A 26,334-nucleotide genomic window follows, 5' to 3' on the forward strand; every position below is an offset into this window, starting at 1 on the left:
AATCTACTTCACATTTCCATAAGGTGAATAGTCGAGGTAGTAAAATATACAATTTAGTGTGGCTAGGGCCATTCGAAGATAACTCATGTGGACGAACACTCAAATCATGTCATTGTAATAGCTTCTAAAGTGCTTAGCCCAATCCATGTGTAGAGAATTTACTCCTTTACATTTGCATAGGGTTCTATAATATACATTCTACTACAAGGGGTGATCTTTAGCGAGGAGATGCATAACCGGGTAGCAAAGACGCTAAGCTGAAGGACATTGTGGTGACGGAAGAGGATGAGGGCGACGATTGTACGTAGAAAGTAGACTTCGACGCCACAATTGCGCCCGCCTCAGGCGAGTCATTGCCGTTTTGTGAGTTGCATTTGGCAGCGGCAAGCAACGGCGCTGCCTCCTCAAATGCATCCAGACCTGGCAAGTCGCGTTCAATGCGACGGAGATCCTCGGCTACCTCGCCCATTGAGGGACGCTCCGCTCCTCGAAGGGCCAAGCACCGACGAGCGAGTCTGCCTAGACGCATGACAGAGGCTGTGAGCGCCGCCTCTGCCGCCGTCTCTTCCGCCTCGGCCACGAGGCGGAGGTCGATGAGCTCTGGGACCCTGCCCTCTCTCATCCTCTCGATGAAGAGGAGCGCCAGATTAGCGAACTGAGCCTCCCGATCGTGGTTGTCAACCGGCTTGAGCCCCGTGATCAGCTCGATGAGCACCATCCCCATGCTGTATACGTCGCTCTTGTCCGTCAACTGCAGCGTCTGGAAGTACTCCGGATCCAAGTATCCTATCGTTCCTTGTACTGCTGTCGATACCTGCTTCTCCCCTTCCGGCACCAGCTTCGACACCCCAAAATCCGCCACCTTCACCTCCAAATTCCCGTCCAGCAATATATTCGCCGTCTTCACATCCCTGTGCAATATGGACGGTGACGCCGCCCCATGCAAATATGCCAGCGCTTCCGCTGTCTGAATCGCTACCTGTAGCCTCCTCCTCCACCCCATATATTGCTTCTCCGGCTTCCCTCCCTGTAGGTGCTCCGCGAGCGTTCCGTTCGACACGAACTCGTACACCAGCAGCGGCGTTGCCGTCTCCAAACAGCACCCCAGTAGCCGCACTATATGCCTGTGATTGATCTGCGTCAGAATGGCTACCTCGTTCAGAAATTGCTGGCTGTCTCTCTCGTCTCCCGAACGGTTTGCCCTCTTGATGGCGACGATCCTCCCATCCCTCAACGTGGCCTTGAATACTGTGCCGAAGCCCCCCGTCCCGACCTTGAACTGCTCCGAGAAGTTTTGGGTCGCCAATTGGAGCTCCTCGATGGTGAAAAGCCTGGTGGTTTGTCTTCCTGTGCTCCCGGCGATGTACGCCTCCAGCTGCAAACCCCCGTTTAAGAGAAAGTACTTGCGTCGTCGCCGCCTTCTCCAGTATAGGGCGATGAGGATAACAACCAAGACAAAAACGATACAGCCGACGAAACCTGATAAAAATCCAGTCTTTTGAAATTTCTCCACATAGTTCTTTTACGGTAAAATACCCTATCTTTGGCGTCCTCAATAGATACAACAGAAACAGAGGTCTTCTTACCACCACTGATGCCCACAGCTTTCCTCAGGGCGGGCGAAAGCCGGCAGCCCGATCCGTTTCTAGTTCCATCACCCACAAATAAACGCGATTTGCAACGGCATCGATAGTTGCCGATTGAATTTTCACAAACTGTGCGACCTACGATGCAGTCGTTCAGAGTCGAATTTGCACACTCGTCGATATCTGTGTCAAATTACAGTTTATCAACGACAGGCTCCTTACATCGTCCAAATTTAGCATAAAGATGATATCAACGCATTCCTGGACTCTCGATTTTAAATACGGAACTCACAGGTGTAAACTAGGATTCCTGGATTTTACCTGTACAGCCTCTTCCCTGAGAGTATCCGTCTCCCTGAAACCCGACCAAGCAATCGCACCGGTATCCGGGAACTGCCGATACAAGGGTAATATTGGAGTATTGGGTGCAAGCGTAGTTCGCTTCTTTTGTGATAGACTCTGGGTCGTTCCCCTTAGAGGGCAATGCCCATTCGAGCTTCAAACCGAACAGACTTTCGAAGTCTGTGTAGTTCTTGTAGAATGGCGTGCAGAAGCCTGCACAGGTGCCGTTCAAGACACTGAAGGTTGACACTTGATAAAAGGTTGTCCGAATGTCCGACGGAAAAGAGGTAACACAACAGGTCCTATTGCCACATTCCGGGTTGGAATTGTTTCCCGAACAGACTATTTCGCATCCTCCTACGGCATAGTCCGCAAGAGAAGCTGTATCCGGTGTAAGGAGCTCACCAATAGTACAATTGAAGCTTCCGAATTTGTTGTCGCCAGATAGAAGAAATGGACCAGGATAGTCAGGGAGTGCTAGAGTTGTAAGATTCCCTGAAGAGTTGGATGCTCCGCAGTTATCAGCAGGTAAGATGGATCTTGCGTCTGTGATATTAACGATCACGCTATCACTGGATATGTGGAGAACTGGAAAGTTACTCCCGCTTACGGTTGTATTCAAGTACAGTATATCGCCCGCGACGCCACCAGACTTGCATAGTAACTCAAAATGAGTGGAGAAAGCAGGGCAGGCAGGACTTGCACTGAAAGGGTAGCCGAAGGTAACATTGCCACACTGCTGGTTGGAGCAAGGCTGCGAAGAAGCGTGGGGAAGGAAGAGCAGCAGGGTGGACAACCACAAGGGAGCGCAACGACGGAGAATCAACGGCCGAGAGTCGAAACGTGTAGGAAGGGGCGAAGCCATAGCGAATGGGAAGGTTTAGCAGGCAATGTAAAGATAATGCTCAAAGCAACGTGTGGAAGATACCTTCGGTCTTTGACTAAGCGATTTCCATTCTCTAATGAGCATTTGATAAATACTTTTCCTCATTACATCGACATTTTTTTGGCCTGCTACACATTTTTAGAATTTTTGGAAGCTCATTTTTTCTATTCGACAAATTGAGAATTGTTTCTGGTTATCCAAATAAACTATAGTGCATGTGCTCTGATAGGTGTCCACATCTCATGTTTTGTCCTTGAAGAGTCTCCTAGTATTATGGCCTTCCAATTTATTGGCTCCCCTGTTTCAAATTGTACTATTTTCCACACCTTTCTAGCAACAGGACAGGCAACAAAGAGATGGAAAATATCTTCATTTATAAAGGGGCACCTCATGCATTTGCCATTTCCCTTTCCAATTCTTAGTCCTCTATTGTTAGTCCACACGGGGGTGGAGCAATTGCCTGGGTCCTGTGGGTCTTTCTTTTCTTCCTCATCGTGAAAGTTCTTTTCATTTCCTTCATGTTCTCTTCCACGCCCCCTGTCATCCCCGCTTCGGGGGTCTCTTTGATTTGTTCTTCGAACACCTCTGGAGGCACTAGTTCCTTCTTTACATCCTTCTCCATCTCGCTGGCTCTTCCCTTTCCTCTTTCACCTCGATCAAGTTCTCAAGAGATCTAAGCTAGAGTTTCCTCGTTTACTGTTGATTTGCTTTGGAGCTGGCTCGTCTTTTCATATCTTTGATATCTTTCCATCCTAGACTAGCAAAGCAAGAAGTATCCTTTTGTGCTTGAAGGGAGAAGAATCCACCTCTAGCTTTCTAAGCTACTGCCCCGTATTATATCGTGGCCCCCCTCTTCCAACTCGAAGAGCTGACAGGGAGTGTCCATTTCTTTTATGTGGTGCAAGAGCCTCGTTCAAGAAGGAAGATGCTCTATCTCGCCGAAGGGCCCTTGTGTCACTTTTGAAAATGAATAATCAAGATGCTAAGTCTTCGGGTGCTTATGGTAAGGATATCTTATATGTGTTTTGAGGCTTATGAGATTTACCTTGAAGGAAAACAAATAAGTGCACAATAGAGGAATTTTTTATGATAAATATAGCCAGAGAAGTGTCTCCTTTCCGTATCTTGTATAGTTGGATATATTGCTTTTACATAAGTCCTTATCTGTAATCATTTACAACTACGATAGCGGTTGGCTATCTGGTAATTTTTGCTCTTTTAGGCTACCTACTACTAAGCCTCCACAATAAGGGAGCATGAGCTTGTCTTTACATCTCCTACCAAAGCTATCAACAACTCGTTAATGAGATTTACCTACCCATCCAATAATGTATACTTAATAGTACTACCACAATCTCTCCACAAGATTGGTTGTCTCCATTCCTCCATGTGGAAATAACCTACCATAACGGCCCCACATCCTATAGTTTGGTCCACACCAACAATTTGTAACATAGGGACCCACACCTGGATATCCAGAGAATGCCCCTAATAGTGCTTCATACCGAGTATTGAATTCCTCAAGGGTGGGAGCATATATCATTCCATACATGGCTGCATATAGTTCATCCTTAATTCCACCCATGCCTTCTTCATGTGAAACTAACATAGTAAAATATGGCAATGGTATCTCCTTGTATGGTTTGTATCCCGACAAAAGGGATCATTCTTGACAACCTTATATATTGCATTGAACACCACCTTAGACTTATCTGTAACTATGGCTCCTGGCCTAAGAGAGCCAAGTCTAGAAAACAATATAGTGAATGTTGTTTCCAAGGCAATATTTTCATGTTGTTGTCTAGGATCTTTGCTACATAACATGAAACATATGGGAATACCATTACCTTTTTTATTTGGTACAACAGCTGCATATAACGGCAACCCATACTTATTGGTTTTAAAGGTGCTATCCACAGCCCAAGCCTGCTGATCAAGTAGAGAATCTTCATGATACCTCAAGCATAAAGTCATCTTGCAATACCAAAATAAATGTTCTTTGCCTTGGATCTTGAGCAATTGGATTGTAGGGTTGGTGGAAAATCACCTAAAACCACATTATGGAAAGAGGTCAAATTTATTATTTATACTCATAACTTGCATTGCTCTAGATAAGGATTAGTACCTTTCATACTACGTTACCTTGCTTTGTTGAAGTAATTTCTTTGCTTCCAATGTCATAGCATCCCAATCAGACATGTTCATGGTTGTTGTCCATGAAAATAAAGAATTAAAAAAATATTACAATCAATATATGATCTAACATTATTGTAATAGCACCAAAAAACAATCATGAAATATATTAAGTGAAATGAATTTACCTCCAACTCATAGATTGCAAGAGAGCCTACTAATCTCCTTATGTACATCATGAAAAATCTAAAAGTTGTTGCTTAAAAAATGGACACGTGTTCTTTGAGTAGACTCTCCTTTCAGTTTGACATTTTACTAACATGTTGTGCAATTCCAACATCGTATAAGTCTGCTGTGTGATATAAATCTGATCGACTTCCTAGCACATGTCCTTTATGGCGGTTGGACACCTTAATGTCACACATATTTCCCTTTCTACAATATACTCGAACAAGGAATGGACATCCAACCTTTCTACTTGATTTGGCACGTGAAGTACAAGAGGTAGATCCCTTGTCTCTCCAATTTGTATGATTCAAGCGGCTCCTTTGAGAGGGATATCCTGGAATATTTTACAAGAGAATATTTTGCAAATGTAAATTCAAGTTGGCATTTTTCTGCTTACACAACAAGACAAAAAACACTCTCTGTAAAACGTCGCTATAGGAAACTGTCTCAGTGTTGCTATATAACGACCATTCACAATTCTAATAAGTGTCACTATATAGCGACGCTTCTTAAACATCGCTATATAGTGATGCTTGTAAAAAGCATCACTATATAGTGACTCTTGTATAAAGTCGCTATGTAGCAACACTTAAGGAATCCCGCTTTGATTACCAATGATTAGCACCCCGCGCCCGCTAAACGTCGGTGCATAAGCATCGGAATAGGACCCGTGTGTAGTAGTGCGATGGGAAAGATACTTTGCAAGAACATCAATCTTACCTATGTTGAGTCACATGCCAAGTATCATGCTCATATGATATGCTTTGTATGGTCAAACTGGCCATAAACCTCATTTTCTACCGTCTTATGCACAACCGTCAAAAAACACACTCTGAAAGTGTGTTATTCGAACTCGCACATACCTGACAGCCATGATACTTTACACACACATACAAAGCATACCCAATGGGTATAGTTATTTGAGCATGTCTTAGAGTAGTTTTTTTTTATGCACGGCAAAGTATCGTGCCCATGAGGTACCTAGGCATTCAACTAACATACTTCAAAGCGTCTTTTTTGACGGTTGTGCGTAACACTTGGTGAAAAATAGGGTTTGTGGTGAATTCGACCATCTAAATCATATTCATTGGGCATGATACTTTACACACCCCTCAGTATAGGTGGTATTGAAATGCATGCAAAGTATCATCCCCATCGGATATATGGGGCATACGAAAAACACACCTCAGAGCTTGTTTTTGACGATTGTACATTACACTTGGTGAAAAATGGGGTTTGTTGTGACTTCAACCATCCAAAGCATACTTGATGGTCATAATACTTTGCATGCACCTAAATGTAGGTGGTATTGGCACGTCTGCAAAGTATCATGCCGATTGATTGTGTGTGCGTTAGAATAACACACCTCACATACTATGTTTTGACGATTGTGCATAACACTTGGTGCATAATGGGGTTTGTGGTGACTTTGACAGTCCAAATAATATTTGATGTTCATGATTCTTTATACATGCCTCATAGACATGGGATTGATGCACATGCAAAGTATCATTCTCATTGGGTATGTACGTGCTCGACTAACACACATCAAACCGTATTTTTTTATGGTTGTACATAACACTTGGTGAAAATGGATTTTATCGCTACTTCGATCATCCAAAGCATATCTAATGGGAACAATACTTGGCACGATGTTGATATCACCACCGGAAAAACGTTGTATAATGTGTAATCGAACATGGAGAGCATATCCGATGGTGACAATAATTTGTACTCATATCAATCTAGTTCAAACGGACTTGCGTGCAAAGTGGAGCCCCCATCCCATAAGTACTTGTTTGATTAACACACCTAGGACCGTGTTTTTTCATGGTTGTGCATGACACTAAGGAAAAAATGGTGTTTTATGCTTGATCGACAATGCAAAGCATATCCGATGGGCAAAATACTTTGCACACACCTTCAACTAGGTGGAATTGACTTACATGCAAAGTGGCACTACCATCTTATAAGTGCTTGATCGGATAACATACCTAGCAGCATGTTTTTTTACGGATGTGCATGACACTAGAGTAGAAATAGTATTTAATGCTCAATAGACCATGCAAAGGATATCCGATGGGCACAACACTTTTCCTACGCCTCAACCTAGGTGGTATTGAAATGTTCTCAAAGAGGCACACCCATCCGATAAGTACTTGGTCAGATAACACACCCAAGGGTGTGTTTTTTTGCGGATGTGCATATCAGTAGGGAAAAAATGCTGTATAATGCGTGATCGACCATGCAAAGCATATCCGATGGTTACAATACTTTGCACGCACCTCAAAGTAGTTGAAACAGACTTGCATGCAAAGTGGATCCCCCATCTGATAAGTACTTGTTTGAATAACCCACCTAGGGCCGTGTTTTTATATGGTTGTGCATGACACTAAGCCAAAAGCGGTGTTTTATGCTTGATTGACAATGCAAAGCATATCTGATGGGCACAATACTTTGCACACACCTTCAACTAGGTGGAATTGACTTACAAGAAAAGTGGCATTCCCATCGCATAAGTACTTGATTGGATAACAAACCTAGCAGTGTGTTTTTTTACGGATGTGCATGACACTAAGGAAAAAATGGTATTTAATGCTCGATCGACCATGCAAAGCATATCCGATGGTGACAATACTTTGCACGAATCTCAACCTAGTTGAAATGGACTTGCGTGCAAAGTGGAGCCCCCATCCGATAAGTACTTGGTTAAATAACACACCTAGGACCGTGTTCTTTTATGATTGTGCATGACACTAAGGCAAAAATGGTGTTTTATGCTTGATCGACAATGCAAAGCATATCCGATGGGGACAATACTTTTCACACACCTTCAACTAGGTGGAATTGACTTACATGCAAAGTGGCATTCCCATTGCATAAGTACTTGATCGGATAACACACCTAGCAGCGTGTTTTTTTACGGATGTGCATGACACTAAGGCAAAAATGGTATTTAATGCTCCATCTACCGTGGAAAGCACCTTCAACTAGGTGGAATTGACTTACATGCAAAGTGGTGCACCGATCCCATAAATACTTGATCGGATAACATACCTAGCATCGTGTTTTTGCACAGATGTGCATGACACTAGAGCAAAAATAGTATTTAATGCTCAATCGACCATGCAAAGGATAACTTGGCGTGTCCATGTGATGAGTACTTGATTGGATAACTTATCCCACCAATAAATTAAGTACTAATTAAAAATTATAATAAATGAGTAGATTATTAAGAAGAGACTAATATTTATGTAATTGTTGCTACCGCAGCTTGCTTGTGAAGGACTCTCACAAAGGAGATGGCTATAGATTTTGTTCCAGGGATGGATGTGATTTTATGCAGCAAAAGAGAAGTAGTTGCATTTGCTACAATCCATGATAGTGATCCCAATTCAATTTGCCACTTTCGAAGACTTAGCGAAGATAAGGTGGTAGTTACTGTATCAAAGATTCTTAGCGCACATGTTGAGCTAAAGTATAAATGTGGAGATATGGAAACACTTGGAGATGTTATGCCCTACAATACATCCAACAAATCATTTATAGCATGGGACAAAGATGAGACTTATGCAACAGACATTATCAAGAATACAAAGTGCACCACCTTGGATTTTACTATAGGGGGCATTTTACAAATGAGATCATTTGCAAATAAGACTGTAGCAGAAGGTGAAGTATTGGGATTTGAACATGTGGAGCAATGGTCATTTGCACAGATGAGAATTCTAAAAGTCACTGATGATGGTATGGTTGATAACATAACATCCTTATGTGATTCCTACTATGAGGTAGGCAAGAATATGAGATGGAGCATGCAATTTTTAAACATGAGAACGAGGCACGTGGTTTTCAATGATAAAGACAAGGTATACTACAATATCAAAGGACCTAAAAAGCATGCCCATGTGCTAGGCTCTATCACTTCAAATGTGGATGATTTCAATGTACTCAATTATAGAAGTGACATCTTATCTGGAGTGGATGAGTTCATTGGTTCCGAGAAACAAAATGATTTTAGAAGCGAGGCCTTATCTAGGGTGGATGAATTCTTGCACAGTGAGAAGGGCAAAGGTTTCAATAGCGATGTCTTGTCAAGTGTGGATGAGTTCATGCATATTAACAAACCTGGTGTCAATCAAGCTTGTGGATTTGTGAAAGCCATGCAAGATGTCCCAATGAGTGATGTTCTCTCAGGAGTGGAAGAGTTTCAAGGTTCTCAATACTCTCATAGAATATTGAATTCATTGAATGGTCCTAAGAGTATGTTAAAAACAAGGATGAGATCAATAGAGGATTATTCAATATTTAACTTTGATTGTGATATGGCCAAGGATGCAATGACCAATCATGGATGCTTGGTTACAAACAAATGTGAGGAGAAGAAGTGCATAAATACAGATAACAATGTGCACGAGGAACGAAAATGGTCATACATGTGCATGAAGAGAAAGCGAATCCAGGCAGATCCACAAAAGCAACCAAAGAGGAAGAGAGTAATGAAGGAGGAGAACATGTTAAATGCATTGGGATATCTATGTTGCAAGCAAAGATGTATGCGCTTCATTGATCTTGCAGACATCAGGGAATGTAGAGGACACATGTGGCAAAGAAGAGGAAGCGAAAGAAATGAATACCTTCTCACAAGTCTCTCTTGCTTTCTTCAGAATGGCAATAAAAGGCTAAGTTCAAGACAAAAGGTAAAACCTCTCGTAAATGTAAAAAAGATTTGCAATAAGGCATATCGCAATATTACTGGATTATCCCATGGTACATATTGGGATTTAGTCACCAAGGCAAAGGGCAGCAACAAATTTAGCAATCACGGTAATAGAGGAAGGTCCAAATCAAGAATCTCAACTGTCAGGGTAGCAGCAATTTTGCAAGACTTCATACATGAAAATGCTTTACCTCAATCCCATATATCTATCAAACTCCCTAACGGTGACGCGATCACTGAAATGCACCTTCCAATGGGCTTGACAAAGCTCGAAGTATTTGACTCTATTGCAAAAAAGCAAAGGCAAAGAGGGGATGCCGAAGCTTCTTCTCATACTTTGTATACTCTTTGGAAGAAGAACTTTGGATATGTTAAAATCCCAAGGAGGCAAAAAATGTCAAAGTGCAATGTTTGTGATTATTTTAGCGAGCGATTGAGAGTGCAACATGTCCAAATCAAAGGGAATTATACAAAAAAAACCGAAAATCTAATCATGAACTTATTCAACATTCCAGACAAAAATATGCATTTTGGAAGGAGTAAGCTATTTCGCATCCCGATGACTACATGTGCCTTATTGTAGATGGCATGGATCAGAATACAACAACATTGCCTCATTTTGTTGCCACTCCACCTAAATTACAAGGAAAGCACTTTCTAAAGACACATCTATGTGGAGTGTTAGTGCATGGAATTAAGTTCTTTGTAGATATATGGATTGATTCCTTGCATCTACATGATAGCAATCAAGTTGTAACATCTATTATGACGGCAATTCACAATGTACATGTAGAAAAAGGTCACCTACCACCGACTTTGAGAATACAAGCTGATAATTGCTAGCAAGAAAATAAGAATGTACTCATGTTTGCATTCTGCTCCATGCTAGTTGCTCATCGAATCTTCAATGAGGTCGAATGTGGATTTTTGTATGTTGGGCATACATAGGAGGATATCGATCAGGTTTTTATCACAGTCTCAAGGGAGCTTAAATGCAAGGATGTGGAGACAATAGATGACTTGGTAAGAAGATGTGGCAGGCAAGTTGGTGGTCGTAAGAAAAGTACAGTATCTGAGAGGCTCGAAAGAATGTATGATTGGAAGAGCTTCATTCTACCTTTCATACAAACGGGTGGTGATGCATTGACAGGTCATACCAATCCACACTACTTTTTTTTTTTTCAAAAAGATGAAAAACCCGTAATGCAATGGCAACAGTATTCTCATGATACAAAATGGGAACCTGAAGGACCTTACAGTCTCTTAATTTCAATTCCCAGCAAGGAAAGGTATCCAACATGGGCTCCTATACAAGAATTCAATGAGAGGTCTAACTATGAAATAGAAGGATTAAAAGAATTTATTACATACAAAGAGGAAATGATCCAGAGATATCATGATTCGAAGCCTACTTGGAGAGAACATACTACCATTGTAATTAACAAGACACGAAATTTAATAAAGGACCTTGAGAGAATGCGAGGCTCAAAGGATGTCAAGGAAGAATGCAATATGTTTTGGCCAAATGTTCATAATGATTTGCGCCCAGCTCCAATCTTTGAAAATGAATTTGTATCATTACTCCCACGTCCATATTGTGGACCAAATAAGAGAGAGTTTATGCCACAAGTAGATATAGAGGTCGATTGTTTTGTTGTGGTTCAGCCATCGGATGATGAATATGAGAATGTGAAGTTTTAGGTTGCAAAAGTAGTTGATGTGCAAAGAGATGACCAAGGGAGAGCTACAACATTTACAGCGGTATGGTATGAGCCAAAGGGTAGGAAGGAGAATATGGATAACAACACATTGTATACTAATTGTATAATGAAGGAGTGGGTCCCAAATGATGAAGCGGTCTTTCAAGTTTCGACGGAGACAATCATAGTGTCTTGGCATTCAAGGGAAAAGAAATCAAAGAAGCGCATGGGATATGAGGTAGAAGGAAAAATAAAAATACCACAGCAAAGTATTTTGCATATACACGAATTTTTAAGGATGCTCGCCATGGAGGAAGTAGAAGGAGACAGCGCAAATGAAGAATGTCCATGATTAAATCTTTGTATTGAAGTCCATTGAAGGATTTTATTTGGGTACCAGGCAAGAAGCCAATTCAAGACAATTATAATCAGAGTCATCACCTCCTATGTCAAATGAGAGTCAAAATATGCACTGGATGTCACCCAAGGGTCAAGGCTTGGCAAGACAATAGGGAGTTAATGCAGATGGCACCTGGCAAGGGACTATCACATTGAGCAATAAGACAATGGGGAGTCAATGCACCCAAGGGGAAAGGCTTGGCAAGACAAGTGGGAGTTAATGCAGATGGCACCTGTATTTTGCACTGGATGTCACCCAAGGGTCAAGGCTTGGCAAGACAATAGGGAGTTAATGTAGATGGCACCTGGCAAGGGACTATCACATTGAGCAATAAGACAATGGGGAGTCAATGCACCCAAGGGGCAAGGCTTGGCAAGACAAGTGGGAGTTAATGTAGATGGCACCTGGCAAGGGACTGTCATGACATTGAGAAATAAGACAATGGGGAGTCAAATTATGCAGATGGCACGAATTGAGGCTCTTTAAGAGCAACAATTTAAATTGTAAACATATGTTCAATCTATATCATTTTGGATATAAGACTCTAGCTGAGAGCAACGTCTCTCAATGTTATCATATAATAATAGCTATAATTGCTATTATACCTCTTTGGTTCAATACAAAACTTGGGTCTTATGGCATCATGTCTTTTTTCTATTTATTAAAAGTTTTAAAAATTTTGTGCATATTGCGAGTGACAATGTTATTTTCATGAAATATTTAAGTCTCCTTTCATGGATTTATAAATTTATCACGTCAAGGAAAAATATTAAAAATAATTAAATTAACAAATAACTTAGGTATAGCTAGAATTTCTAATATAGGATTATTTCAAATTCTTGCATGTTGGTGCAAAAGTATAGATTGAAAAAATAATATTTTTATCTGAATATGATAGTGCCACAAAGTGAACTTTTGATTTGGGAAGAATATTTTCAGAAAGTAAATTTTTGATTTGGGAAGGATATTTTCACAAAGTAAACTTTTCATTTGGGAAGGATTTTTGGGCTTCGTCCAAAAACAATAGAAAAAGTCCAAAATTAATGAAATAGGTATTGTCATTGAAAATACCACTAGGTTCACTATGGCAGATTTGCTCACAGGATGGGAGGATCTAGGAGAAGAAAGGAAATGTAAGGACAACATTAAAGATGAAAGGGATACACCACCAACAGCTCTTGTTTTGTATTTTGATGGGGTTTTCAGTCCTTCACACCAACAAGGAGCCGGGGGGATAGTCTTGATGAATTGTGAAGGTCAAGAGGTGTTGGCAAGAGGACAAGAGATTCTCGGTATCACAACTAACAATGCAACTGAGCATAATGCTTTGATCCTTGGTTTTTGGAGGGTTGTCTTCAAAGTCAAGTTAAAGAATTGGAGGTAAGAGGAGATTCTCATCTTATTATAAAGCAAATGCAAGGGCATTACAAGACAAGAAGTCCTCATTTGAAGGAGCTTAATCAAACGGCTATGGCACTATGTAGTTAGTTTGATTTTTTCAAATGTGTTCATATAAACTTAAAATCAAAGGGTAGATGAGTTAGCTACTCAAGCCATTGTAGTACAAGACCGGGGGGTAGTTTCTTTCACAACAACACAAAGCAACTATAGACGCGCTTGGTAGATGCGCAAAATAGCAGGCGCGTCTATAGGCGTTGCTTTAGTAGAGGAATTACGGGCGCGTCTAAATGCGCATCTAAAAGCTCATCTATTTGCACGTAAATTACCGCGTCTATGTGCACGTCTAATCTGAGAAAATACGGGCCCGTCTAACATCGCATTTATTAGCGAGTCTATTTGCACATGTATTAGCGCATTTACACTGAGAATCAGATGCGCATTTAGACGCGTAAATAGACGCAAACCAGAGAATACAGAAAGTGAGATTTTGGTGTACATCATTGCTTTCCAAACATTGTCCATGATTACCAAAGCACATAATTTTTTGCAAGCCCACATATACAAGAATTAAGTGATGAGGAGAATGAGACAATATGTAAAATAGTTTTGCCAATATCAATTATGGGGCTATGGTTCAATCTCATCCTCAATGAGATCAACCCTTGCCAAACTATCTACTCTAAAATCCAAACAAGTGTTTAGATCTATAAATACATTCAACCCACTACTACTTGTGCCACTCATGTGCTCATCGAAATCAGCATCTCGAATGGTATGCTCGTCCTCACGGGTAATGGCCTCAATATCTATATCTCCTATCTCATGATCATCCTCCTCTCTCGTATCATGGTCATCATCACGTCCATGGCCATGATCATCCTCCATACGCTCCATATTAGTAAATGTACTATACATCACTTTGGAACGTGGCATAATAGGTATGACATGCCACCATCTATTATTATCCACCATTGGTTGATAGACAACCTAATTCAAACACAAATACAATCATGTTATTTTTCTTGCATCAAATATTTAAAAGCAAGTATTTTAATGTGTGTGCACAGTACCTGTTCACATTGTTGCGGTAGTACTAGTTTGTCCTTCCTACTTTGCCAAAACTTTGTGGAGTCAATAGTTACAAAGCCACTTGCATGGCGTTTGATTGTTGCATTAGGGCCTCTTTCCACCACATCCTTAAACCACTTTACATCCAAAACATACACAAAGAAGCATCGAAAGTCAAGCATAATAATATCTTGGATTATGCCACAATAATCATCCATGGCTCCATTGGCTCCCTCAAAGCTAGCAATGACGCTGCAATCTTGTGTGTTTCTCTTATCATCAATCCGTTGTGTTCGAAAATGCTTGCTCTCACACCATATAGCATTGAACATAGTGCACTACACCAAGAAAAAATCAATTAAATAAGCAATCTAAATTATTGAAAGCTCCTAACTTATGCATAACATTCTATATACCGACCTTGCTCATGCATCCCCTAGCATACTCCCATTCTTCCATTGTGATATGCATCCCCTCATCTTTCTCTGCTTTCTCCATTTCATGAAGTAGCCAATCCACATGAATATCCTTTGGAAGTGCTCTTAGATACTGAGGGTATGGCACACGAGATCTGTGGTGTGTACGAAAGAGGGCCCTTTCTTCTTGTCTTCTTGCCTTTGCATCCTCGTATCTTGTCACCCATCTTTTCATCACATCACTATTAAGCATGCAAAAGAGGTTGATACTATTATGCAACTCCGTGTCTATTACTTTGTTGCGTCCTTTCCCTTGAGGCACAATAGAGGTCATCCTTAGGTCTTCATCATCTCTCCATAGTCGTGGGAGAGAGCTATCCACATCAACAAGAAACTCAGAAATATATACAAGTTACTCTTGTACCAACCAACCCTCGGCCATGCTATCTTCGGGTCTTGCATTTTGTCTCACGAAGCTCTTCAAGGTCTTCATGAAGCGCTCCAGGAATAACAACCATCGTGCATGTATAGTACCGCATATAGCAATCTCATCCACCAAATGCACTATGAGATGTAGTTGGCTTGTGAGAATAGAACGTGGAAATGTCTCCTCCACTAAACAAACCGCCTCCACTGACATAACTCGAGCATTCTCAAGCGTGGTGGGATCTATTTCCTTTGAGCTCACATACCTCACAAGCTCGCCCATCTTGTAAATACAATCTTTCACGTCCTTCGATGCACTACGTGAAATGCTAGTAGGTAGTATGAACTGAACCCGCGAGGAGGTGGTTGATTAGTTGCTTATAGCTATTCATTCACAAATTTGAAAGAAAAAAGATATTATGCACATAAAATACTTACTTGGAGCATCTTGTGCCAATCATGAGATTTCAAGCCATATAATTGCTCTACACCTCTTTTCTTGCTCTTTGTAAAGGCTCCCTTCAAACACCTCATGCATCCAGTGGGAGTACGAATTGTAGTAATAGCGCGCTTCACCGTCGCCATCTCTAGCTTTGATAACATCCACGGTGCACGAGGTAAAAAAACACGCCCATTTGGTCTCTCTTGAGGCCAAGCTTCATGCATCCTCCTTGTGGTACGTAGATCCTCCCTTATGCCTGCCGAATCTTGTGTCCCATTCAAATGCTGTGTTTCCCTTGATCCATCCTGAGGTGTTCTACTTTTGTGTGGCATACGCTCAAAATTGTTATCCACAAAATCTTGGATTATGGCTCTACCTAGTTCTGTGTGGTCCCAACCTCTCTGCATGATTCCTTTATTACCATGCATGCAACTTCGTATACCAATTTCAAATTGCTCCCTGTATCGATAAAATGTTGTTTTTGGAATACCATGCATTTCATACCATGCTCTACAACAAACTTGAATGCCATTCCATGAAAAGATATATTTGAACTGCCCATTGTCATCTTTTTGGCAAGCTACCCCAAGAGTGTAATTGGTGCGAGCCTCCAAACTTTGGCCCCAATACTGTATGCGTAATTTGGATATCATTTTATGATCAGCAAATTGACAACACTTTTGTTTACAACAATCAATCATAGATACTTTTGTGACTGCATCCCGTGTGAGTCTAGATGATGCTAATGGCATGGCATGTTTTTTAGCTTTCCTCTTTATCATGCAGTAACACCTCTTTTTTGTGGATTTTTCATTTGGGTCCTCATCTTCCATGTGCCTTTGCACAAAACCGGTAGCAGATGGTCGACGACTCTCCACCATGGGAGTCATTGAGGATTTGCCCATCACTGTCAATGGGTTGACCACCACTGTCAATTTCTATGTAGTGGACATTGAAGATACAGGCGGAAGTTACCCAGCCATACTCGGGAGACCATGGTTGAGAAAAAGTGATGCAGTCAGCTATTGGAGGCAGGACACATGTCTTTTGGTGCTTCGAAGGAGAAGATCCCAGTGCAACCTGGTGCCATGGAACCGGAAGAAGAAGAGGAGCATGACAGTGATACTATCTCATCTTCAGTGTCTGAGTCCATGGAAGAATCAGACGGGGGGGAGGAATTCTCAGATGAGGAAGTTTACATGATGGGGGTGTCTCCGACCCTGCCACCTGCAGAAAAGATAACAGCTAGTCCTCAACAGCTCGAATCAATGCTTTCTCCAGACCTCACTCCAGGTGAGAAAGATGAGTTTCTTGAAATGTTCAAAGATTTCCCTGACCTCTTTGCAACTAGCTACCACCACCTTCGCCATGTGAGTGCCATAGAGCACAAGATAGAGCTGAAGCCTGATGCAAAGCTTGTGGCTCAGAAGTATCGAAGATTAGGGCCCCTGCAGACCGATGCTTTGCGCTCAGAGTTGCAGAAGCTTGTAGAGGCTGGGTTTATTGTTCCAGTTCACAATACTGAATGGGTTTCACCAGTGGTAGTCATCCCAAAGAAAAACAACAAGTGGCGGGTCTACATCGACTATAAGAAACTCAATGCTGCCACCAAGAGGGATCATCATCCCCTGCCCTTTCAAGACCTTATTCTTGAGAAGGTAAGTGGTCATGAGATGTATACTTTCTGTGATGGTTACTCTGGGTTTTATCAAATTAGAATTGCCAAGAAAGATGTGCTTAAAACCACATTTGCCACACCCTGGGGGACATTTGCATTCAAAGTAATGCCATTTGGCCTCACCAATGCTCCTGCCACCTTTCAAAGATTTATGCAGATGGTGTTTGCTCCTTATTTGGGGGATTTCTTGGAGGTGTTTTTAGATGATTTCTGTATATTCTCATCACGTAAGGAGCACATCATGAAGGTTAGATTGGCCTTCCAAAGGGTCAATGATGCAAATGGCAGTCTCAACCCTAAGAAATGCACCATTGGAGCCACTCAAGGGAGGCTATTGGGACATGTTGTCTCATCCGAGGGCATCAAGCCTGACCCCGAGAAGGTAGAAGCCATCCTCAAGCTCTCCCCACCTACAACCAAATGTCAGGTACGCTCATTTGTTAATCTAGCAGGATACTATCGCCGCTTCATTGATCAGTATGCTGCTTTGACACGGCCCATGACTATGCTATTAAAAGATGGGGTGGATTTCTCTTGGGATGAGGATTGTGATCATGGGTTTGCACAAGTCAAGAATGCTCTGGCTTCAGAACCCATTCTACGCAATCCAGACTGGTCAAAGACCTTCTATATCAATCCTGGGTTTGGTGAGCACACTCTAGCAGGTATTGTTCTCCAGCAAGGGGAGGATCGGTTCATGTACCCTGTTCGATTTGCTTCTCGACAATTGCTCGACACAGAGCGACGCTATTCTGAGGCTGACAAGCATGCATTGTCTTTGGTGTTTTGCATTGAGAAATTTAAGCATTATGTGGCTGGAAAGTCCTTCTTTATACTCACTGGCACTGGTCTTGCAAAGCAGGTTCTTCAATCACCAAATCCCATGGGCCGGTTGGCCAAATGGTTGGCAGTTCTACAAGAATATGATTTTTCTTTCAAAATTGTAAAAGGGGGTTGTTCCAACTTGAAGAATGCTTTGATTGATTTAGAGGAGTGCGTTGATGTAACCCTGGTAGCAGCCATAGAAGTTGGGGATCCTTGGTATGGTGGTATCTACAAGTTTTTGACCGCTTTCTCCTTTCCTTCAGAAAGTACAAGCTATGAGAGAAAGAAGATCCGCAGAGATAGTAGGCGCTACACCCTCCTTGATGGCGTGTTGTACCATCAAGGCATGGATGGGGTACTCAGACGGGCCATTGATGCAGATGAAGTGCCTAAGGTATTGAAGCATTATCATGATGGATTTTGTGGAGGCCACTATGCCAGTGACTATACAGCTAAGAAGATTTTACATGCTGGATACTATTGGCCGACCTTGTTCAAGGATGTCACTTTGTATTGCAAAACCTGTGAACCATGTCAATTCTTTGGTAGGAAGGATTTGCGTCCTGGGCAACATCACCCAGTGATGTCCATCCATCCGTTTCAGAAGTGGGGAATAGATTTTGTCGGACCCTTGCCCATGACTGCCCGCAAAAAGAAGTATCTTTTGGTAGCCACTCAGTATGTCACTAAGTGGGCTGAAGCTATCACCCTCTCTGCTGCAAATGGCAAGGCAGTTTCAAATTGCATCTTTGAACGTATCTGCACAAGGTTTGGGACACCCATGGAGATAGTCTCTAACCATGGGAGTCCATTCTTAAATGAAGCAGTGGAGTTACTCATGGACCGCATGGGTATTGATCATCACACTTCTAGCATCTATTATCCAGCATCCATGGGTCAAACAGAGCGGACCAATGGCCTCCTTTGTAAAACCATGGGAAAAATGGCCGCAGGGAATAGGAGCCAATGGGATCAGAAGGTCACTGAAGCCGTATGGGCTTACAACATCACTCATAAAACATCTACAGGTCACACCCCTTTTGAGTTGGTGTATGGTACTCAAGAAGTTTTACCACTAGAGATAGAGATTCCGGCCTTGAGATTGGCACAGGAACAGAGGATGACAGAAGATGAACATGTAGAGGCCAGATTGGTACAACTTGAGAAGTTAGATGAGACCCGACGCCTTGCACTACACCAAACAGAGATCCAAAAGAATCGACAAAAGGCCCGATTGGATGCTAAGATTCGCAAGGGATGGGTAAGACACTTTGCTGAGGGGGATGTTGTGCTATGCTTTGATAACAGATTGGACCACCAAATGGATAAGAAGTTTCTGCCACTGTGGGCTGGTCCATACAAAGTCATCAAAGAACGTAGCAATGGGTCTGTACAAGTTCAGGAGCTGAATGAACCATATGGTAAGAAGGTGATCAACAAGCGTTACCTCAAGCCTTTGTTTGTGCATGATGGGCCCAGGCATGGAAATGCTGTGCATTCCCTGCCTGGGGGGGGGAACTGTTATGGATAAAATTGTCTAAGGAAAAAGGCATTAATATGTGTGTGTGTTTGTATATGTGGCAATAGTATAATAAAATATGGTGTGCATAGGGCCCAAGGTTGAGGTGGCAGGGCATGACCATGTGCCACCCTTCCATGTAAGAGGACCCATAAAGTGTGTTGTACATAATCCATGATAGTAATATTATAAAATGCAAGGTCGCATGGCTCCTCCATGTGCCACCCCTCCACCTAGGCTGCATTTAGTGAGATATGGCTCAAAGTCCATGGGAGAAGCAATATAAAATAGGTGGAGATAGATATTATATTGAGTTATTCCCTCCATATGGGATAGGCCCATGTGGGGGAGGTATAGAAGGACCAAGAGAGCTAGTTAAATAATGGGGAAAGTAGGATGAGGTGGCAAGATTCCTTGTGCCAACCCTCCACTTGTCCTCCTAGAGGTTTGAACATATTATGAAATTGGAAAGAGACCAAGGGAGTATCATAGACTTGAGATATGGGGCTTGATTTATGTGGAAAATTGAGGCAAAGGGTTGTCGCACACAATTGAGAGTGCGTAACCACCTAGCCCACATGGGAGACTTTTCCACACACACCATGCATGTGGGAGGATACATTAATGTGGAGAGACCCCCTCTTTTGGCTATAAAAGGAAGGGGCTATTCCTTGATGAGACACGCTCATTCTTGTAAAGCCACCTAGCTAGTATTTTGATATTTCCCTCTCATCCTTTCTTTCAAATGAAGTATGGTTCTCTTCCCTTGATGTCTACATCTCAACATTCCTCCTCCTATCATGTACATGCTTCTCTTCCCCCTCTCCCTTTCCCCTTGTGTCATAGTCTCCCTTTTCCTTCCCTCCACCTCTAATTCCTATTTCACCCCTATGACATCCCTTCGCCCTCTTGATCTCCTTTTCTCTATGGCCTTTGAGCGTCGCCATACTTAGCCTCTAGCCTCTGGTCTCGATTACTTTTCTGGCTAAAAGTTTTGGTGTGGCTGTTGGAATATATGAATCTCCACGGCTAGTGGCGAATCTTGTACTCACAGTTTTCTTAGTCCAGAACTCACTTGTGCGACAGTTCTCTGGACTGCTGCGATTTTTGGTTGCGGACAGTTCTCTGGACTGCTGCGGCCTCTGGTCGGGAACTGTTTTCAGAGCCCCTGCAAAAGAGTAACAGCAGATCCCGCGCCCCCCTATCTCTCTCCTTCTCTTTCTCTTTGTCTTCTCCTTCTCCTCTCCTCTCCTCTCTTTTTATTAAAGAGTAGGATTGGAACCCAAGACCTCCCCCTTCACAAAAGAAAGTCTTATCATTGGGCCAACAAGTTGGAAGTGGTAAAAATGTAATGATTTTTGTTCATATATTGAAATCGCGGGAACTGTAACTCTCTAACCATAGGGATTTTGCTCTTGCTGTAAAAAACAAAAATACTTAATTTTATGTGCTCTATCCACATCACTTGCTAGATCGCCGATTCAGAACGTCTCCAAGCTCACTTCACGAACGCACGCCTCACGAGAAGGGTGGACATTTATGTCACTTCTCGACGCGTTTAAGGAATTGGTGCATGTTCCTCCGCACCTTACAGCTACCAATGCACGAGATGTCTTCCTTGATCTTCATGTCGACCTTCAACGGCTGATTGTCCAGTGCATTATTGAAGGAGATGACGGGTGGAATGAACACCGTGGATGATTCATGGTGAAGAACTACTGATATACTCGGAGGATTTGGACTTTACTTCTACTCATTGTGCGGTGATCGAACTACTCGCTGCTTCAGAGGTAATTAAAACGGTGTCCTTCATCGAAGGGTGTGTTGAGATATCGAGCTCCACTCGCGATATGCAAGGGTGATCGTTGTGTATTTATGTCACCGACTTGTTTAGCTGGAGATGCGGTTGGTACATCGCCCACGAATAATAGCTGGATGACAGCTATCCTTATCTACTCTAGTTTGTGGCTCAGTTAGTAAGCCACCTTAGTTAGTTGAGTTTGGTTTGAGACCCACATATAGGGTTCTTCTATTTTCTTTGTACTAGAGTTCTTTTGGCTTTCACAACTAAGAAGAGGAAAACTGTTTTCAGCCTCCACCTTTGTGTGTATTTGTGAAGATAGTGGGAGAGAGGGAAGGAGTCTCACTTGTAGCTTTCTCAGAAGCACAATGGGGGAATACACACAAAGGTGGAGGCTGAAAACAGTTTTCCTCTTCTTAGTTGTGAAAGCCAAAAGAACTCTAGTACAAAGAAAAATAGAAGAACCCTATATGTGGGTCTCAAACCAAACTCAACTAACTAAGGTGGCATACTAACTGAGCCACAAACTAGAGTAGATAAGGATAGCTGTCATCCAGCTATTATTCGTGGGCGGTGTACCAACCGCATCTCTAGCTAACAAGTCGGTGACATAAATACACAATTGTCACCCTGGCATATTGCGAGTGGAGCTCGATATCTCAACACTCCCCCTCGAGCTCAATCCCAATTCCTGCACACCAAGCAGGTCTCTGAACTTGCGCAGCTTCTCTGCGCCCAATGCTTTCGTGAATATGTCAGCTACCTGATCCTCTGTGCTGACATAAACTAGATCAATAAGACCTAGTAAAACCTTCTCCCGCACATAGTGATAATGCACCTCAATGTGCTTTGTTCTAGAATGAAAGACTGGGTTCTTTGCCAAGTGTATGCTGCTCATGTTGTCACAATAAATGACAACTGGCCCATCTGTAGACTGATGCATATCATAGAGTAGATTATGCAACCAAGCTACCTCACATGCAGCCATTGATGCACCCCTGTACTCAGCCTCTGTGCTCGACAAGGCAACTGTAGGCTGTTTCTTGCTGCTCCAAGTGACTGCAACACTCCCAAAAGAGAACACATACTGGTAGATCGTCTATCAGAAATACTACCAGCCCAATCAGCATCAGTGTATCCATGCAACTGTATCTGAACCCCAGCCTCATAAAATAGTCCATACTGCAATGTGGACTTCACATACCTGAGTATGCGTCTAGCCGCATCCAAATGCGGTTTCCTTGGAGCCTGCATAAACTGACTTACCAACCCAACAGCATAGCTCAAATCTAGCCTGGTAATAGTCATGTAAATCAAACTTCCTACTATGCGTCTGTACATAGTAGGGTCTTCTAGAAGCTCACCTGCATCTACGCTCAGCTTCACATTCTGCTCCAAAGGAACTGAAATAGGCTTACAGCCTGTCATCCCATATTTGGACATCATGTCCAATCCATACTGCCTCTGCAAGAGCTGTATCCCACTTGGTGATCTAATCACCTCAATGCCCAAGAAATAACGCAGCTCTCCCAAATCCTTCATCTCAAACTTCTGCTTCAATAGCATTTTCACATGAAGGATATCTTCATCACTATCACCTGTGATGATCAAATCATCAACATAAATGACAAGCAGCAGAATCCCTTTCTCTGTTTTTCTCACATAGAGTGAGAAATCTGCCTTGGAAATCTGAAAGCCAATAGTGACAAGATACTGTCCTATCTTGTCAGACCATGCTCTAGGTGCTTGCTTCAAGCCATACAAGGCTTTCTTCAACCTGCAAACAAACTCAGGATGAATAGCATGAACATAACCTGCTGGCTGCTTCATAAAGACCTCTTCTTGCAAATCACCATCATGCAAGAAGGCATTCTTTACATCCATCTAATGTAAAGACCATCCCTTTGATGCAGCCATAGCAATGACTGCTCTTACGGTTGCCATCCTTGCAACCGGGCTGAAAGTTTCTTCATAATCAATGCCATATGTCTGTGCATACCCCTTGACAACTAATCTTGCCTTGTATCTATTCACAGAACCATCTGCATTGTGCTTGATCTTATAAACCCACTTACAGCCAATTGCATTCTTGCCTTTAGGCAAAGGCAACAATTCCCATGTAGCATTAGCATCCAAGGCATCCATTTATTCATCCATGGCTTTCTCCCATTTTTCATTTCCCATGGCTTGCTCAAAAGAAGTGGGTTCTGGTTCATGTATCACTTTGACCATATAGGCATAGTGAATGGTTGTAAATCCATCATATTTCAGCCTATCCACACGATACCTAACCCTGGTAGACCTGCGCAAAATAGGCTCACTTCCAGGTGCTCTCAAAACATCCCTGGTCTTCCTTACTCCAGGTGTAACAACAGAAGGAATACCCAACTCATCATCAATGCTCTACTCTGAGCCACTGGATTCACCATCCACATAAGAGTGACCTGCATTCGCATCAAACATGGGCTGATCTACCTTCTCTTTTCCTTTTCGTGATACCTGCATACCACTCTCTGCATTGCTTTGAGGAGATTCTCCTGATCTCAATCTGCCTGTCCATGGCGAGGTATGTGAACCACTGCTAGAGGACACTCCAGGTCCACTGATGTTTTGTGATTGCTGCTGTGAATTCTGTGCAGCATTACCATTTTGTGCATCTACATCAATCATCACATTTACTGGTTTATACCAGCTACTCATCTCATCAAAAACAACATCTCTGCTCACTGTGAACTTATGTGTAGAAGGGTTATAGCATCTATACCCTTTCTGCTGCAGAGAATAACCAATAAAGATGCACTTCTCAGCTTTTGGATCCAACTTGGACATCAACTCATCTGGCACATGGACATAGGCAATGCAACCAAAAATTTTCAAATGAGAAATATCTGGTTTCCTACCAGTATACATCTCCTCTGGCGTCATGCCATGTATTGCTGCAGTGGGAGTCCTGTTCATTATATAAACTGCTGTAGCAACTGCTTCAGCCCAATAATAATCTGGTAGATCTTTTTAATTTAGCATAGCCCGAGATACCTCTCCAATATGCCTGTTTTTCCTTTCTGCAATTCCATTTTGCTGTGGGGTATGACTGCATGAATATTGCTGCTTTATACCATGCTCCTGCAAGAACGTTGCAAACTCATTTGAGAGGTACTCTCCCCCTCCATCTGACCTTAGGCATTTTATTTGCAAGCCTGTTTCTTTTTCAACCATAGCTTTAAAAGCTTTGAAGTGCCCAAACACTTCACTTTTCTTTTTCATAAAATACACCCAAAGTTTTCTGCTGAAGTCATCAATAAATGTGACAAAATAGTGACAGCCTCCAATAGATGCAGCTTTAGTAGTCCACACATCAGAGTGGATTAATTCCAATGGCTTTTCACTCTCTTGAACATGCTTAGGAAATGGTTTCCTTGCCTGTTTCCCAAATTGACAGGCTTCACAAACCTTGTGCATTTCTGCAACCTTGAATTTAGGCAATCCTGCAACAATATTTTGGGCTTGCATTGATTTAAGTCGCTGTATATTAACATGACCAATGCGTTTGTGCCAGATATTAATATCTGCAACTACACCGGTCCCATGTGCAAACATTGCTGCACTCAATTCAGGCATGTCCGCATCCAACGTAAACATCCTGCCCTTCTTCTTTCCTTTTGCTATCAAGCGACCATTATTTTTCATATCCTCAACAAAGCATCCATGAGGATTAAATCTGACCTGCAAGCCCTGCTCAACCATCTGACCAACAGAAACCAGGTTCTTGGTGATGTTCGGGACATGAAATACATTAGACAAGTATTTCTTTTTCCCATCCTGCATAGACAAAGCAATTTTGCCAATTTGCACAATAGGATGTGCAGTATCATCACCAGTCTCCACAAATCCTGGTTTTTCCATTTTCCTTGCATCCTGCATCCATTCAGCATGACCTGTCATGTGGTTTGACGCACCTGAGTCAACATACCACACATCATTGCTTTCTTCTGCACTTGTCACAGAATTTGTCATATGCTGTACCATAAACAAATGCTCATTTCTGTCATCACCCTGTCTACTAGAGGATGCATAATTGCCTTGCTGCAATTTTCCATTCATAATGTCATTCTGCTTTTTGTAGCAGTCTTTAGCCATATGACCCATTTTGCCACAATAGTAGCATTCAACATTGCTGTTTGCATTTTGGCCTCTCTGCCATCCACCACGTCCTCTTTGGCCCCCCCTGCCTCTAGAGTTACCACGTCCTCCTGCATAGGACTGGTTTTCTTGCATTTGCTACATATTCTGATTTCTACCATGGCCTGCAGATCGGCCTCCTCTACCTCTGCCTCTACCTCTGCCAGCATTTGAGTAGAAGACAGCTTCTTTTGAAGTTCCTGCTGAAGAAGATGCACAACCATTTCTCTGCTCTTCAGAAATTAGAAGAGCAATCAACTCCTCAAAATCAGGAAATTTTTCACGGACGGCAATGGATGTCCGGAACTGTGCATAATCCTTTCCTAGACCATTCAAGGTCAGAGAAACTAAATCGTCATCATCCACTGGCGACCCAATGGAAGCAAGTGCATACGCAATTTTCTTCACCTTCAGGTGATAGTCATTGATGCTCATATTTTCTCTCTGCACATTATGCAGCTCCTGCTTGAGCTGCATTTTCCTGGCCTGCGTATTTGTGCTATACATTTTAGCCAACGTATCCCATGTCACCTTTGGCGTACTTGCATCCTGAATATGCACAATCATGGAGTCCGAAATACTGA

General features: G+C 42.3%; 1 protein-coding gene and 1 pseudogene across 1 annotated transcript; both read right to left on the minus strand.

The window, feature by feature from the left end:
* Positions 1–217: 217 nt before the first annotated feature.
* On the minus strand, positions 218–2,793 carry LOC147890254 (wall-associated receptor kinase-like 8). Its single transcript, XM_087390244.1, has 3 exons — positions 1,908–2,793; positions 1,587–1,769; positions 218–1,479 (listed from the first exon to the last, which is right to left on the minus strand). Exons 1-3 carry the CDS (start codon positions 2,791–2,793, stop codon positions 218–220), a joined length of 2,331 nt encoding a protein of 776 aa, XP_087246370.1.
* A 1,560-nt stretch (positions 2,794–4,353) lies between these two features.
* Positions 4,354–5,019, minus strand: LOC147890255 (uncharacterized; annotated as a pseudogene).
* Between the last annotated feature and the right edge of the window lie 21,315 nt (positions 5,020–26,334).

Source organism: Dipteris shenzhenensis, chromosome 19 (assembly GCF_047967505.1).
Source record: "Dipteris shenzhenensis isolate YYH24624 ecotype China chromosome 19, Dip_SZ_1.0, whole genome shotgun sequence".
Taxonomy (NCBI): Eukaryota; Viridiplantae; Streptophyta; class Polypodiopsida; order Gleicheniales; family Dipteridaceae; genus Dipteris; species Dipteris shenzhenensis.

Excerpts from the sequence above, each read along its gene's own strand:
- LOC147890254 (XM_087390244.1), bottom strand. The coding sequence starts at position 2,793 with ATGGCTTCGCCCCTTCCTACACGTTTCGACTCTCGGCCGTTGATTCTC. Across the intron at positions 1,770-1,907 it reads TCAGGGAAGAGGCTGTACAG|ATATCGACGAGTGTGCAAAT; the intron begins GTAAAATCCAGG and ends AATTTGACACAG. Across the intron at positions 1,480-1,586 it reads AGCTGTGGGCATCAGTGGTG|GTTTCGTCGGCTGTATCGTT; the intron begins GTAAGAAGACCT and ends GATTTTTATCAG.